We start from the raw sequence: 13,686 nt of genomic DNA, 5'->3' as shown, positions 1-13,686 counted from the left end.
CCGAGGTAACCGGCCGCGCCTGCTTATCACGATCGACCAGAGCACGTGGAAATGGCGGTGGTGAATGGCAGCCGTGGGAGGGTGGAGTTGGGCCAACATTGGACGCCGGATCCTTGCCGCGATCAGGCAGACAAGTATCTACCAGAGCATATCTAGATCGGAGATAGCCACCATCACCGGCGGTTGCAACGAGCTGATCACGATCTTTGGGTACGTTAGAATGGAAGTGACAACCGATGACGTACCAATGGCTAACGAGATCTAGGGCATGGGCAAAAAAAACCCGGTACATACATAAACCGTATACCCTTGCAACCAATACACGGGTCACTTGATATTGGGTCTCGGGGGCTAACCTAACCTGACCCGCTATCGCCAACCAAGACGCACGTGCCCTTTGGTACAGTTATGCAATTGTTCGCCTTAGAGGTCTATGGAAGCACTCGCCAATATGAAAATACATTTAGGATGATTCTAATAGTACTAATTTTATATTTTAGATATTATTATTTTCTATATTTTTGGTCAAACTTTGTAAAATTTGACTTTGACTAAACCTAAAATGCATGGCAATTGTAAATTGTGGGAGTAATGCACATCAATTAGTTTGAACATGCTGTATTTTCTTGCTAGTTTAGCAATCTCGTTCCCTCCATCCTGAAATAAAAAAAAACGTCCTTGGCAGGTAAATAACTTAAAACTTTGAGCATGATTTATAATTATGACATGTTCATAAAAACTATATAAATATATCTGAATGAAAGAGATTTGGAAGATGAATTCAACGACAACATTTTGTACATTTCGAATCCATATAGTTCAGTATATATTAATGGTCAAACACATGCATCAAAGATCGTGCGAAAAATGTGCCTTATAATTTAGGATGGAGCGAGTAGAAGTTTTGTCTTTAGTTTACCTACGCCGGGTGAGGGAGAACCCTACGACGTGTTATCTTGACATATAAAATGTGACTGGGATTGAAGAACAAATTAAATTGTTCAAAAAAAAAGAAAAAATTAAATGTGAGGCATACAAATATACAATGACAGCTATCATTAAAAGGAACGGTATCTTGAAGGTCAAAGTCCCTAGCCGCCTCCCCAACCCTAACCCTAGCCGCCTCCCCCAACCCTCCCCCAACCTTCCCGCCACCGCCGCCGGGGCAAAGACCTCGGGGCGTGGCGGCGGCGGGGACCTTCCCTCGTGACGCGACGGGGACGGCCGCCATGGAGTTTCTCACCGCGGCAGCGGCAGCCCTCCCGCCTCCCGGGGCGGCGGCGGTCTGACGAGGATGGAGGGCGACGGCGGCCCTCCCGCCTCCCGCATGGATGGACGGGGGCGGTGGCCAGAACCCGTGCTGCGACCTCCCCGCCTCCCATCGGCGGCACGCCGGTGGTGGCTGGTGGTGGCGGACAGTGCCATTCCCTCCGCCTCTCGCCGGTGAGGGGCGATGATCTTGGGCTTCTCCCGTGGTACGAGGTCGCCCGGGGCAGCAGCCTTGGGTTCGACGGTGGAGTCGGCCTTCTCCTTCGCCGGAGGGGGTCGGCTGGTTGCTGGGGTGGAGGATCACGAGATCCCTCTACCCCGGCGATGAAGATCTAGTCGACGACGAGTGAGCGGCGAAGGGGCCACCAGTGAACACCGAGCCTTGACTTCGTTCTTGGCGGATGATGGCGGTGGCTTTTGGCGTCGTTACCCTGTGACGGCATCATCTTTGCTGGCCTCTCAGTTTGCTCTCGCCGAGTTGGGAACTCGCGGCTGTCGGTGAAAACCGTGTCAAGATTGGCGGGCGATGGCGACGTTAAGCGTCGCTTCCTTCTTGAAGGCATCGTCGTCGCAGTCCGCAGGAACGCACTCGTGCTGCTCCGGGGGAAACCTTTGATCCAGCCAGGATCGGATGATGACAACGCTTCCTGCGTCGTGTTACCTCTTGGGGCATCGTTTTTGGAGCAGCGGCTGGATGGAGGTGGTTTTTGGTGGAGTGGTGTTCATCTACCACGTTGTCGTCGATGATTCTCAGCGGCGTGGAGCTGCGGGGTATCGAAGATGGGAGAGGATTGCTGGACACAGACAAGATGGTGGAGATGTTTGGTGTTATGGTGACATCGACGGCAGGCCTGGCACGGTTAATACGTTGATCTCGCTTTGATATGGGTTCGAGATAGATGACGGTTGCGAACTCTGCGACGTGTGCAATGGCACACCCTCAGAGTTTTGCTCTTTGGATGATGTGTGTTGGTGTACCGTCAGGAAGTATGACCTTGTTCATGGTTCCCCCCTTCATCGTAGGTATAGTGAGTTATCGCTAGGAAGGAGGCTTCGAGATTGATCTTTGTAATCCCCTTGTAAGGTATTGCGAATAATTTAATAAAGAAGAAAGCTGTGTGGATGCAGAGTCTAGGGCTATGCTCCTTGATCGAAAAAAATTAAATTGCCATTTCCAATAAGAAAAAAAGCTATCATTTTATTGCAATTCTGTGTGGGCACAAACGTGATTCAATGTTTATATTTAATTTAGAGACATATATATATAACAACTATCGGACAAATGAATGAGTATCTACACAAATAAACACACATCTGGGCATATAAGCGGGTGCTAGGCGGGATCATCATGTGAGAACGGGGAAGGTATTTAGGTACATATCCAAGTCTCTAGATTTTAAGTCCCTCCTGGTTACCAAGTCTGGCCTTGCGCTCTTGCGAGAGCATAGTGGCGAAACGGATGAGCTCCTCCTCGTTCGTGCCCCTCTTGGGGTCAGGCTCGTTCTTCCCCGTTTCGACGTTCACCTTGCACGCCGGCCTCTTGAGCAGCGCCTCGCCGACGCCGACGAGCCGGTTGAGGTTCTCGGGTGTGGACACGTCGACAGACGCCGTCTCGCCCTTGAGCTCATCGTCCTGTATGCGGAGGTAGCGTTTATGGACGTGCAGCGCCTGGAAGAGCACGGAGGTGTGGATGTCGACGAGGTCGGAGCTGGCCTGGCTGAAGCTGTCGATGATGGGCGTGGCGCCGCTGTTGTAGAGCCACCCGAGAAGGCCCCACTTGCTGCTCTGCAGTGCGTCGAACTTCTCCTCGATCTTGGAGGTGCCGGTGCCGAGCGAGAGCACCATGAACTTGCCGTAGTCAGCGGGCTTGATGGGGAAGAAGTCCGGGTTCCCCATGAGGATCTGGTTGCTTACGTTGGTCATCGCCAGCAGCGTCTGTATCCATGAGATGTGATGTCAATTAGCCAAACAGAGAAGGGATACACATCAAAATCACATATATAAGTCAATTAAATGATGTTAATTAATGGGTGTAACTATTTCTCTGAGAACTAACTTCGTTCTCAGTCAGATGATGTTATCAAATCTCTGTTGCAACTCATGATTAGCACGAATCACGATATAAATTAAATTATGTAGGATTTGACTGAGCACGTAGTTATTTCTCAGCTAGCTAATTTAGGTTATCAAGTCGACTCACAGGATTGTTTGCGGCAACCCCTCCGTCAATGAGGTTGAAGTCCCGGGGCTTTCCCTCTCCGTCCATTGTCTGGAAATGGTGTCCGGGGAGGTAGGTGGGCGCGGCGGAGGTGCCGATGCACACGTCCGAGAGAAGAGCGTTTTTGGAGACATCCTTGATGGCCTGTAAAGTTTTGTGGATCACACTGATTAGGAAATCTAGCAGGCTATATAGTTGCGAGAAAGCATGTTACAAGTGTGAGTACATCGTAAGTTGAGAAGATTGTAGGCTGGAGGAGCTTGATGTCGAAGGTAGGGATGATGACGGTTTTGAGCGTCTGGTTGAGCCGCGTGTCGCCGAGCAGCTCCTTGACGACCTTGTGGAGGTACTTGCCGTTGTACTTGGGTCCCATCAAGCTCTTGAACAGACCGAAACTGAAAGGCCATTTTCTACACCACACAGAATATATATGGTCGATCATACATGCATGTAAGTATGAAGAATTAATTTGGTTGAGGAGCTGATGGTGGCATGCTTTTTAGTCTGTAGTACGTGAGAATGTGAGATTTAATTATGTAAATCCTCACCTGGCAGGAGGGAAGATGCTAGGGCTGTGCTGGCGGTAGAAGCTGTTGATGTCCTTAGCGGCGAAGAGCGGGCGGCCCTGGGCGTTGGGCGCGGTGATCATGGCGGTTACCAGCCCTCCGGTGCTCGTTCCGGCGATCACGTCGAAGTAGTCCGCGAGCCTTACGGTGTCGTCCTCATCGATCTCCTATTTTTATGTGACGAGAACCCGGCAACAGCATACAGCTCTTTAGATGCATGAACGTGCAAGTATATTATATTAGTCGAAGAAGCTTGTTGATTAATTACCTGGAGCTTTTTCTCGAGGAAGGCGAGGATGGTGCCAGGGATGATGCCGCGTACGCCGCCGCCGTCGATGCTGAGCACGGTGACGGTGCTCCCGTAGGACGGCGGCGGGGTCCTGGGAGTCCCCAGCGACGACGAGGCGCCAGGGCTGAGCATCCGCTGCGCCGGGTTCAGGGTCAGGGGCTCGTTGCTCTGCCCCAACGGGACTTTCATGGCCGCCATATGGATGATCCGACCTCAGACCACAAACTAGGACCTCGGATTCCTTGGATTTACGAAAAGGCCAAGTTGGTCGGCTTGTCTCTGGATTTTTGCGTAGTAGCTAGTTATTCCACATGAATCACCAGCAAGGCTGCTCGTAGTATTTATATACGCGCGCGGGTTCCATCGGGCACTGTGAAAAGTCGTGTTTCCCGATCGCCGGAAACGTCGTCCAGAGAGGTGATTCAGTGCCAGTCAAAAATTTGAATTGAAGGAGCCAAACACGCGGGAAAGAGGCCATTGGCCATGGATCGACGTGAATTGGTCCGGTCAAGGACCAGGCCCTGATCGAGTTCTTATCTAGTGAGGCGCGGGGTGGCACTACTGTTTCTCCCATTTCCGCTTACTTGCTACAGTATTTATTAGCTTATCTATTTTGTTGCGTGTAGAAGCTGAAGCGGCTGAATGCGCAATGTTGGAAGCAGAGCGGGAGAAGTTTCTCCTCCATCGGTGAAAATGTACGGAACCATCGCCCTCGTCTCGTCAGCGAAGAAATTTGAGGTTCCTTCACGTGACAGTTCTGGTTTCTACCGAGTCCCCCCACCATGCTTCAGATACACTCTACTTTCCGTCCAATACATTCTCACCTAGCTGAACGTTTGATGTCGCCATGTCGATCGATACATTTGTCCAGGAGCTAGCCGGTAGGACCGTCTCCGTGCATCTCTGTCTTCTTCGATCAAGTCAATATTTTCCCACACGATCCACGAAAAATAACCATTTTTGCTAGAAATTTATTTACAAACTCAAAATACGGGTTTCTACTATAATTAATCAAGAAAGAAATAATACTACTACAACGTTTGTTGTTTACAAGTCCTCGGTTGATATGGAGGACTTTATTCATACATTTTAATCTTTCGTCACACCAGCTAGTGTTTTGATTATATACGTTAGGAAAATTAGCTCCGAACATGATGCTCAAATCCTAGTGTGAGTGTGCTCTTTATGTTGGCCTTTATGAACTTCTTGTATTGTTTCATCTCTAACAAAAGAAGAAATCTAAGTTGTTGTAAGATATTTAAATGATAACCTACTAGCTTCGTACGTGGTCTTCACTGCATCGGATGAACGTGCAGGATACTCTGGACTCTATAGGTGCGGTCGTTGGGAGTTGGTTCCACGAATGTACAAATGATTTCCGTGGTGGCCTAGATTGGCTTTCTAGTATATTAGTTGCATCGTGTGATCTTGTTGTTTTCAAGCATATCTATATTTGGGATACCATTTTTATTTCTATACCTTTCCGCAACAACTAAAATTTAGCCATGAAATACCCCTCAAGCTAGCTCTGGCCGGAGTAGGGTTTAGCCTAAATGCCCCTGAAAGCACGCGCGCATACACAAGAACGATAGATAAGAACTAACTTCCCATGGAGAGGCCAGGCTGCCGTATCATCAGAATTTTAATCGGATTCCAACGTCACGATGCATCACGCAGCCGTACAAAGAGAAGCGCGACAAGTTATGAAAAAACTAACCTCTTCTAGTTGACCACTTAATTAAGCAGGTGCGAACTTGCGGTGACCAACCGTAGCACATACTCCTATATAGGTTACGTATTGGAGAATATCCCAAGATAGTCTAGTTGGAGAGGTAAGAAGAGAGATGAGAGGGGAATCGATAGATGTAGTTCTGAGGTCAGGTCTGATTCGGTTTACATGCTGAAGTTTCTCCAAGTGGCTGGAAATACTTGCAGAGAAAACAAACCTTCCATTCGATCGTACCCATTCTTGCGGAAGCTAGGTACTCTTTTCGTCCACTTAGGGCGTGCAACAAGAGCTTTCCACGAATCTCCCTAGCTACATAAAATTGAGCTCAGGTCAATACGTTTACTTATACTGGCATGTAGTAGTATGCAGCAGCCGTTGTCATTGGTTCACGTGTGTAACGTATCCGTCCAAAGAAAGCGAGAGACAGAGCTAGTATAACAAAGTGGCTTTTGCTCTAAGGTTCTCATTTATTTTATATACTAGAATACTTTGGAAACCACTACAACACACATAACTAGAGGACCATATTACCTAGAATATAGTGGAAGTGTGTAGAAACTAGTACTGGATATTACTTATGTTTTATTTTTATTTTATTTTATATAGTGTCCCTCATCAATTGATGCATACAACGGATGATGACCATAATTCTGCAGCGAAGAAGAAAAAAGCAAGTACTGGATTAACAAACTCCGCTATGCATAGGCTCCATTAATTTGAATATACCGTTTTTTATTTTAGTCCGCTATTGAATACACAATACCGTTCTGAGTGAGAGAAATATGATTTATAAAATATGGTGCTTTGAATGAAAATTACGGATCATTTTATGAATATACTACTGTATTTCGTCTTGGTGATCATACTCAGTCACTTGAAAAAAAGCATAATTTATTCTTGGAAGATCAATTTGCTAAATCTATTGTATGATATTACAGTGACTCAAGATAATTTATTCTTCCATACCATCTCTTCAATTTGGAGCTAGCTATAATGCAACAACTCAATTCATATCTGATGATGAGTTGCTTCATATAAAAATAAATAAGTACATTAGTTAGTACTTTTTCTGAAGGTACAATGATGTGTATAATTATACATAATTATTACTTTCTCTTAAAACAACAGTAATTAATAGGGAAAGAATACAAATACTGACAAAGTAAGGGTGCGGAGACCGTGCATACCTCAAATATTACATGAATTGGATGTTTAGCTCTACCTTCTCATCCTGGACCATCGAGCCACAATGAATCAACTGGAAATGCAAATAAAAATAAATAAGTTGTCACAAAAGTTAACAATATAGCATTGAGCATTTGATTTTGACTCACAGGGCTATAGCACTGGCCAAGACTAAAAGTAACTTCAGTAACAAAACAATTTAAGTAAAGAACTTTTTGACAAACATTTTTTCATGCTTCAGTTTCATATGGAACACCATAACCTATGTACAGAACTAACTCAATAAATTAGGTACAGAGCTGTAGACCACATGGAAACCTTACACATGTCGTGATAATTTGGAGCATACATATTGGCGAGTTTCTTTTCTATTTAGGATGCATACATATTGTCAACTGTGTGTTTTTCTGTACATTACTTCATCATCAGCAAATCGATACTGTAGAACGTGAATGTCAAGCTTTTTACACTAAAAAGTAGTTGTCCTGAACCATGTGTCAATGCATCCTAAATAGAAAATGAACTCGCCAATATGGCAATCAAATGTATGATCATATGGCACGATCACTTACTGAATCAGCAAAGAGATTTAACAAAAACGCCGGAACATCATTGAGGGTCTCTGGGCCACCAAGATTGAACAGCAGTACTCCAACCTTTTCTTCAACAGTGTGTGATGTTACGCCAGACATTTTCATCAAAATTGGTGCAGGCACCCGCAGCGGAGGAACTCACAGCAAGGCTGCGTTTAGTGTATATATATTGACATTCCAAATCTGTCAACTACATGAAATCCATGAGAACAACATTGTCTTGATGCACCATACTCCTCAAATTTCAAAATCCTGTAACATCAAAGCACTGTTTTCCTTTAATATGATACAATAGTAGATATGCTAATGCTGCAGAATAGTAGATATGCTAATGCTACATAATAGTAGATATGTTAACTTAATAAACATAAAACTTTATAAATGAAACCAAGGTACACGAACTAGGACTTACAACAATGTTTAAATTCATGCCCTTTGATACAAAAAAAAAATACATACATGGTAGCATATGGATCGTTTCCAGTATCTTAAAAGAAATAAGGATGTTCAAACTATTCTTTTTTCGTGTCATTCAGATAAAATCAGCTAGCATACAAAGGAAGCATAGAGCTTTCTCTGATAACCTTCTAAAGGAACTCACAGTAGCAACATCTCAACTCACGTTACATACATGTGTATCGTGCAGGTCTCAGATATTCATGAAACTACACTAATACATGGGATATTTGAGATACTTGACATGAATAACTAAGGCTGCATAGAAGAGCAGGACACCTTAAATCATTTAGAAAGAGACAATGCTAAAACAAATAATGTCGTTTCTACTAAATCCGAATTTCAAGGCAGTAAATTGTTTTACGATATTCTACCTGGAACATATAATGGAAGCACATTCAAAGATTATTTCATTTAGAAAGGGACAATGCTAAAACATGTAATGTTGTTTCTAAGCAAAAAGAAATTTAAGTGCAGTAAAGTGTTATAATATATTACGATGGGAACATATAATAGAAGGACAGCCTATGAAATTTTGGTCCTTATAATTAATAGCATCTGCATAAAGCTGTAGACAATTCCTCTGAATACCCAAAACTGACAATGTGTAGGTTTGTTGATCAAAAAGAAAAAAAGACAACATGTAGGGTTAGTTCGTCAGTTTAGCGAAACACAGTGACACAAAAACTTTCTATTGACTCATAGATGGATTTTTGTATACAACTCACCTCGCCCATGCTTCAAATCGCTAGGCCGTTAAGTTGTCATCAACAAACACGCTCCTTCACACTGCATCAATCTACCCCCGCTTCTCATAGACAACATGAGTTACTTCGATTCGCCCCACAAAAACAACACGGAAAAGCATCTCCATAATCCATAGGAGAATCCCCACGAAAACCTCAGAGCAGGAGTGTACAGAAGAACTTGCTTACCAGGGTAGTGCCTACAGCTCGCCTGTGGCTAGCCGAGCTCCAAGCTCAGGTGTTGTGTACGCGTCAGATGCGCGATGACTGCGGCCACCATTTGCGTGGAGACGAGCCCCTGCGCCTCCGCTTCTGCCTAGCGTTGTATCGCCCGTGAGCATGAAGAGCTCGAGCACCTCCCAATCGTGGATCACCGGCCGGATGTGGTCGTTGATGTGGAGGCGACGGTCACACGGGATCCGACATGGGGAAGAGCTGGAGCCTGGAGGAGAGATGAGGGTGTTGCAGGGATGGGGGGACGGGGACGGGGGCCGGGGTGGGGGAGAAGTACCACCGCGGGGGTTGGTCTCCGGTCACGGAGCGGCTGTCCGGTCAGCCGGCGTTGGGGCAGATGCGGAGCAGTGCGATTTTTTTACTTCAGTGCGTGCAAGTGCAAGGACAGAGAGAGTGAGAGGGCCGTGTTTGTCTCAGATTGTCGCCGGTGCCGCGCGGCGTGGACGTGTGGTGCTCATCTCAGTCGTGAACGATTATTAATCGCCAGCAGAGACGGTCCAATGGATCTTGGATGGATCCTATCCTCTCTGTCCAATGATAACCCATAAGTATAGGGGATCGCAACAGTCTTCGAGGGAAGTAAAACCCAAATTTATTGATTCGACACAAGGAGAGGTAAAGAATACTTATAAGACTTAACAACTGAGTTGTCAATTCAGCTGCACCTGGAGAAGCACTAGTAACAGGGGTGATGTGAAAGCAGCAGTAATATGAGAGCAATAGTAACAGTAACACAACAGCAGTAACAGTAACACAGAGGCAATGACACCAGAAAATAGTTAATACTACTTTCAATGTCATGTAGGAACGAGTATATGATGATGAGAGATGGACCGGGGTTCCCAGCTATCTACACTAGTGGTAACTCTCCAATAACAAGTGACAAGTGTTGGGTGAACAAATTACATTTGGGCAATTGATATGATTGAAATAGCATTAAGATAGAACATCAATTTATTAATTATGTAGGCATGTTTTCCATATATAGTCATACGTGCTCGCAATGAGAAACTTGCATAACATCTTTTGTCCTACCAGCCGGTGGCAGCCGGGTCTCAAGGGAATCTACTAGTAATTAAGGTACTCCTTTTAATAAAGCACCGGAGCAAAGCATTAACACTTGGTGAAAACATGTGATCCTCATATCACAGCCTTCTCCTCCGGTTGTCCCAATTTCTGTCACTTTGGGGCCTCGGGTTCCGGACAGCAATATGTGCAAACAACTTGTAGATACTGATACGTCTCCGACGTATCGATAATTTCTTATGTTCCATGCCACATTATTGATGATATCTACATGGTTTATGCACACTTTATGTCATATTCGTGCATTTTCCGGAACTAACCTATTGACGAGATGCCGAAGGGCCAGTTGCTGTTTTCTGCTGTTTTTGGTTTCAGAAATCCTAGTAAGGAAATATTCTCGAAATCGGACGAAATCAACGCCGAAGATCTTAGAATCCCCGGAAGCATCCAGAACACCCGAGAGTCGCCAGAGGGGGGCCACAGGCCCACCAGACCATAGGCAGGCGCGGCCAAGGGGGGCCCGCGCCCCCCTATAGTGTCGTCGCCCCGTTGACCTTCTGACGCTGCCTCTTCGCCTATTTAAGCCCCCTCGACCTAAAACCTCGATACGAAAAAGCCACGGTACGAGAAACCTTCCAGAGCCGCCGCCATCGCGAAGCCAAGATCTGGGGGACAGGAGTCTCTGTTCCGGTACGCCGCCGGGACGGGGAAGTGCCCCCGGAAGGCTCCTCCATCGACACCACCGCCATCTCCATCAACGCAGCTGTCTCCCATGAGGAGGGAGTAGTTCTCCATCGAGGCTCGGAGCTGTACCGGTAGCTATGTGGTTCATCTCTCTCCTATGTACTTCAATACAATAATCTCATGAGTTCTCTATTGAGATTCATATGATGATGCTTGTAATCTAGATGTCGTTATGCTAGTCAAGTAAATTTTACTTATGTGATCTCCGGAGACTCCTTGTCCCACGTGTGTAAAGGTGACAGTGTGTGCACCGTGTGGGTCTCTTAGGCTATATTTCACATAATACTTATTCACTGTTATGGATGGCATAGTGAAGTGCTTATTTATATCTCTTTATGATTGCAATGTGTTTTGTATCACAATATATCTACATGCTACTCTAGTGATGTTATTAAAGTAGTTTTATTCCTCCTACATAGTGTGAAGGTGACAGTGTGCATGCTACGTTAGTACTTGGTTTAGTTGTGTTGATCTATCTTACACTCTAAGGTTATTTAAATATGAACATTGAATATTGTGGAGCTTGTTAACTCCGGCATTGAGGGTTTGTGTAATCCTACACAGTTAGTGGTGTTCATCATCCAACAAGAGGGTGTAGAGTATGCATTTATCTATTCAGTTATGTGATCAAAGTTGAGAGTGTCCACTAGTGAAAGTGTAATCCCTAGGCCTTGTTCCTAAATACTGCTATCGCTGCTTGTTTACTGTTTTACTGCGTTACTACTGCTGCGTTACTACTGCTTGTTTACTGTCCTGGGCAAAGCACTTTTCTGGTGCCGTTGCTACTACTTATTTATACCACCTGTATTTCACTATCTCTTCGCCGAACTAGTGCACCTATTAGGTGTGTTGGGGACACAAGAGACTTCTTGCTTTGTGGTTGCAGGGTTGCATGAGAGGGATATCTTTGACCTCTTCCTCCCTGAGTTCGATAAACCTTGGGTGATCCACTTAAGGGAAAACTTGCTGTTATTCTACAAACCTCTGCTCTTAGAGGCCCAACACTGTCTACAGGAAAAGGAGGGGGGCGTAGACATCAAGCTATTTTCTGGCGCCGTTGCCGGGGAGGAAAGGTAAAAGGCACTCATACTCCGGTTCCAGGTAACAGTACTTTTCTGGCGCCATTGTGTTTGTGCTCGAAGCTATTTCCTTTAGATCCTGCAATTGCATCTTTTTGTTTCTTGTTTACACTAGTTAGGCATAATGGAAAACAACAAAAATATGAGAGATCTTTATGAACTTTATCTTGAATTAGGACATGATGTGTTTGAAGAGAGAATTAAAAAACCCATGGAACTTTATATGCATGCTAATGGAAATGTTATTAATATGAATGCTTTGAACACTATTGTTGCTAATGCTATGGAAAATTCTAAGCTTGGGGAAGCTGGTTTTGATGAGCATGATCTTTTTAGTCCCCCAAGCATGGAGGAGAAAATTTACTTTGATGATACTTTGCCTCCTATTTATGATGATTATAATGATAGTAGCCTTTTGGTGCCACCTACTATGGAGAGTACATTTTATGATGATTATACTATACCTCCTACACTTGATGAGAATAATAATGATAGCTACTTTGTTGAATTTGCTCCCACTACAACTAATAAAATTGATTATGCTTATGTGGAGAGTAATAATTTTATGCATGAGACTCATGATAAGAATGCTTTATGTGATAGTTATATTGTTGAGTTTGCTCATGATACTACTGAAAGTTATTATGAGAGAGGAAAATATGGTTGTAGAAATTTTCATGTTACTAAAATGCCTCTCTATATGCTTAAAATTTTGAAATTGAGCTTGTCTAGTTTTCCTATGCTTGTTACTTTGCTCTTCATGAACCTGTTTATTTACAAGATTCCTATGCATAGGAAGCATGTTAGGCTTAAATGTGTTTTGAATTTGCTTCTTGATGCTCTCTTTCGCTTCAACTACTATTTCTTGCGAGTGCATCATTAAAACTGCTGAGCCCATCTTAATGGCTATAAAGAAAGAACTTCTTGGGAGATAACCCATGTGTTATTTTGCTACAGTACTTTGTTTTATATTTGTGTCTTGGAAGTTGTTTACTACTGTAGCAACCTCTCCTTATCTTAGTTTTGTGTTTTGTTGTGCCAAGTAAAGTCGTTGATAGTAAGGTTCATACTAGATTTGGATTACTGCGCAGAAACAGATTTCTTTGCTGTCACGAATATGGGCAAAATTCTCTGTAGGTAACTCAGAAAATTATGCCAATTTACGTGAGTGATCCTCAGATATGTACGCAACTTTCATTCAATTTGAGCATTTTCATTTGAGCAAGTCTGGTGCCTCAATAAAATTGTCAATACGAACTGTTCTGTTTTTGACAGATTCTGCCTTTTATTTCGCATTGCCTGTTTTGTTATGTTCGATGGATATTTCGATTCCATTGACTTTCAGTAGCCTTGTGCAAGGTCCAGAAGTGTTAAGAATGATTATGTCACCTCTGAACATGTATATTTTGATTGTGCACTAACCCTCTAATGAGTTGTTCTAAGTTTGGTGTGGAGGAAGTTTTCAAGGATCATGAGAGGGAGATGATACAACATGATCAAGGAGAGTGAAAGCTCTAAGCTTGGGGATGCCCCGGTGGTTCACCCCTGCATA

At 44.3% G+C, this 13,686-nt stretch overlaps 1 protein-coding gene and 1 long non-coding RNA gene across 2 annotated transcripts; both read right to left on the bottom strand.

The window, feature by feature from the left end:
• Nucleotides 1-2,508: 2,508 nt before the first annotated feature.
• Nucleotides 2,509-4,666, bottom strand: LOC127323839 (patatin-like protein 2). Its single transcript, XM_051351952.2, has 5 exons — nucleotides 4,322-4,666; nucleotides 4,036-4,220; nucleotides 3,714-3,897; nucleotides 3,470-3,631; nucleotides 2,509-3,204 (listed from the first exon to the last, which is right to left on the bottom strand). Exons 1-5 carry the CDS (start codon nucleotides 4,538-4,540, stop codon nucleotides 2,659-2,661), a joined length of 1,296 nt encoding a protein of 431 aa, XP_051207912.1. The 5' UTR covers nucleotides 4,541-4,666; the 3' UTR covers nucleotides 2,509-2,658.
• A 2,023-nt stretch (nucleotides 4,667-6,689) lies between these two features.
• Nucleotides 6,690-8,092, bottom strand: LOC139834215 (uncharacterized). The gene is made up of 3 exons (XR_011749744.1): nucleotides 7,829-8,092; nucleotides 7,259-7,329; nucleotides 6,690-6,721 (listed from the first exon to the last, which is right to left on the bottom strand). It is a non-coding gene; the product is annotated as an uncharacterized lncRNA (long non-coding RNA).
• Nucleotides 8,093-13,686: the final 5,594 nt, after the last annotated feature.

This window comes from Lolium perenne, chromosome 7 (assembly GCF_019359855.2).
Source record: "Lolium perenne isolate Kyuss_39 chromosome 7, Kyuss_2.0, whole genome shotgun sequence".
Lineage (NCBI taxonomy): Eukaryota > Viridiplantae > Streptophyta > Magnoliopsida > Poales > Poaceae > Lolium > Lolium perenne.
Note: the sequence above shows the minus strand (reverse complement) of the source record. Positions and strands in the feature narration are given on the sequence as shown.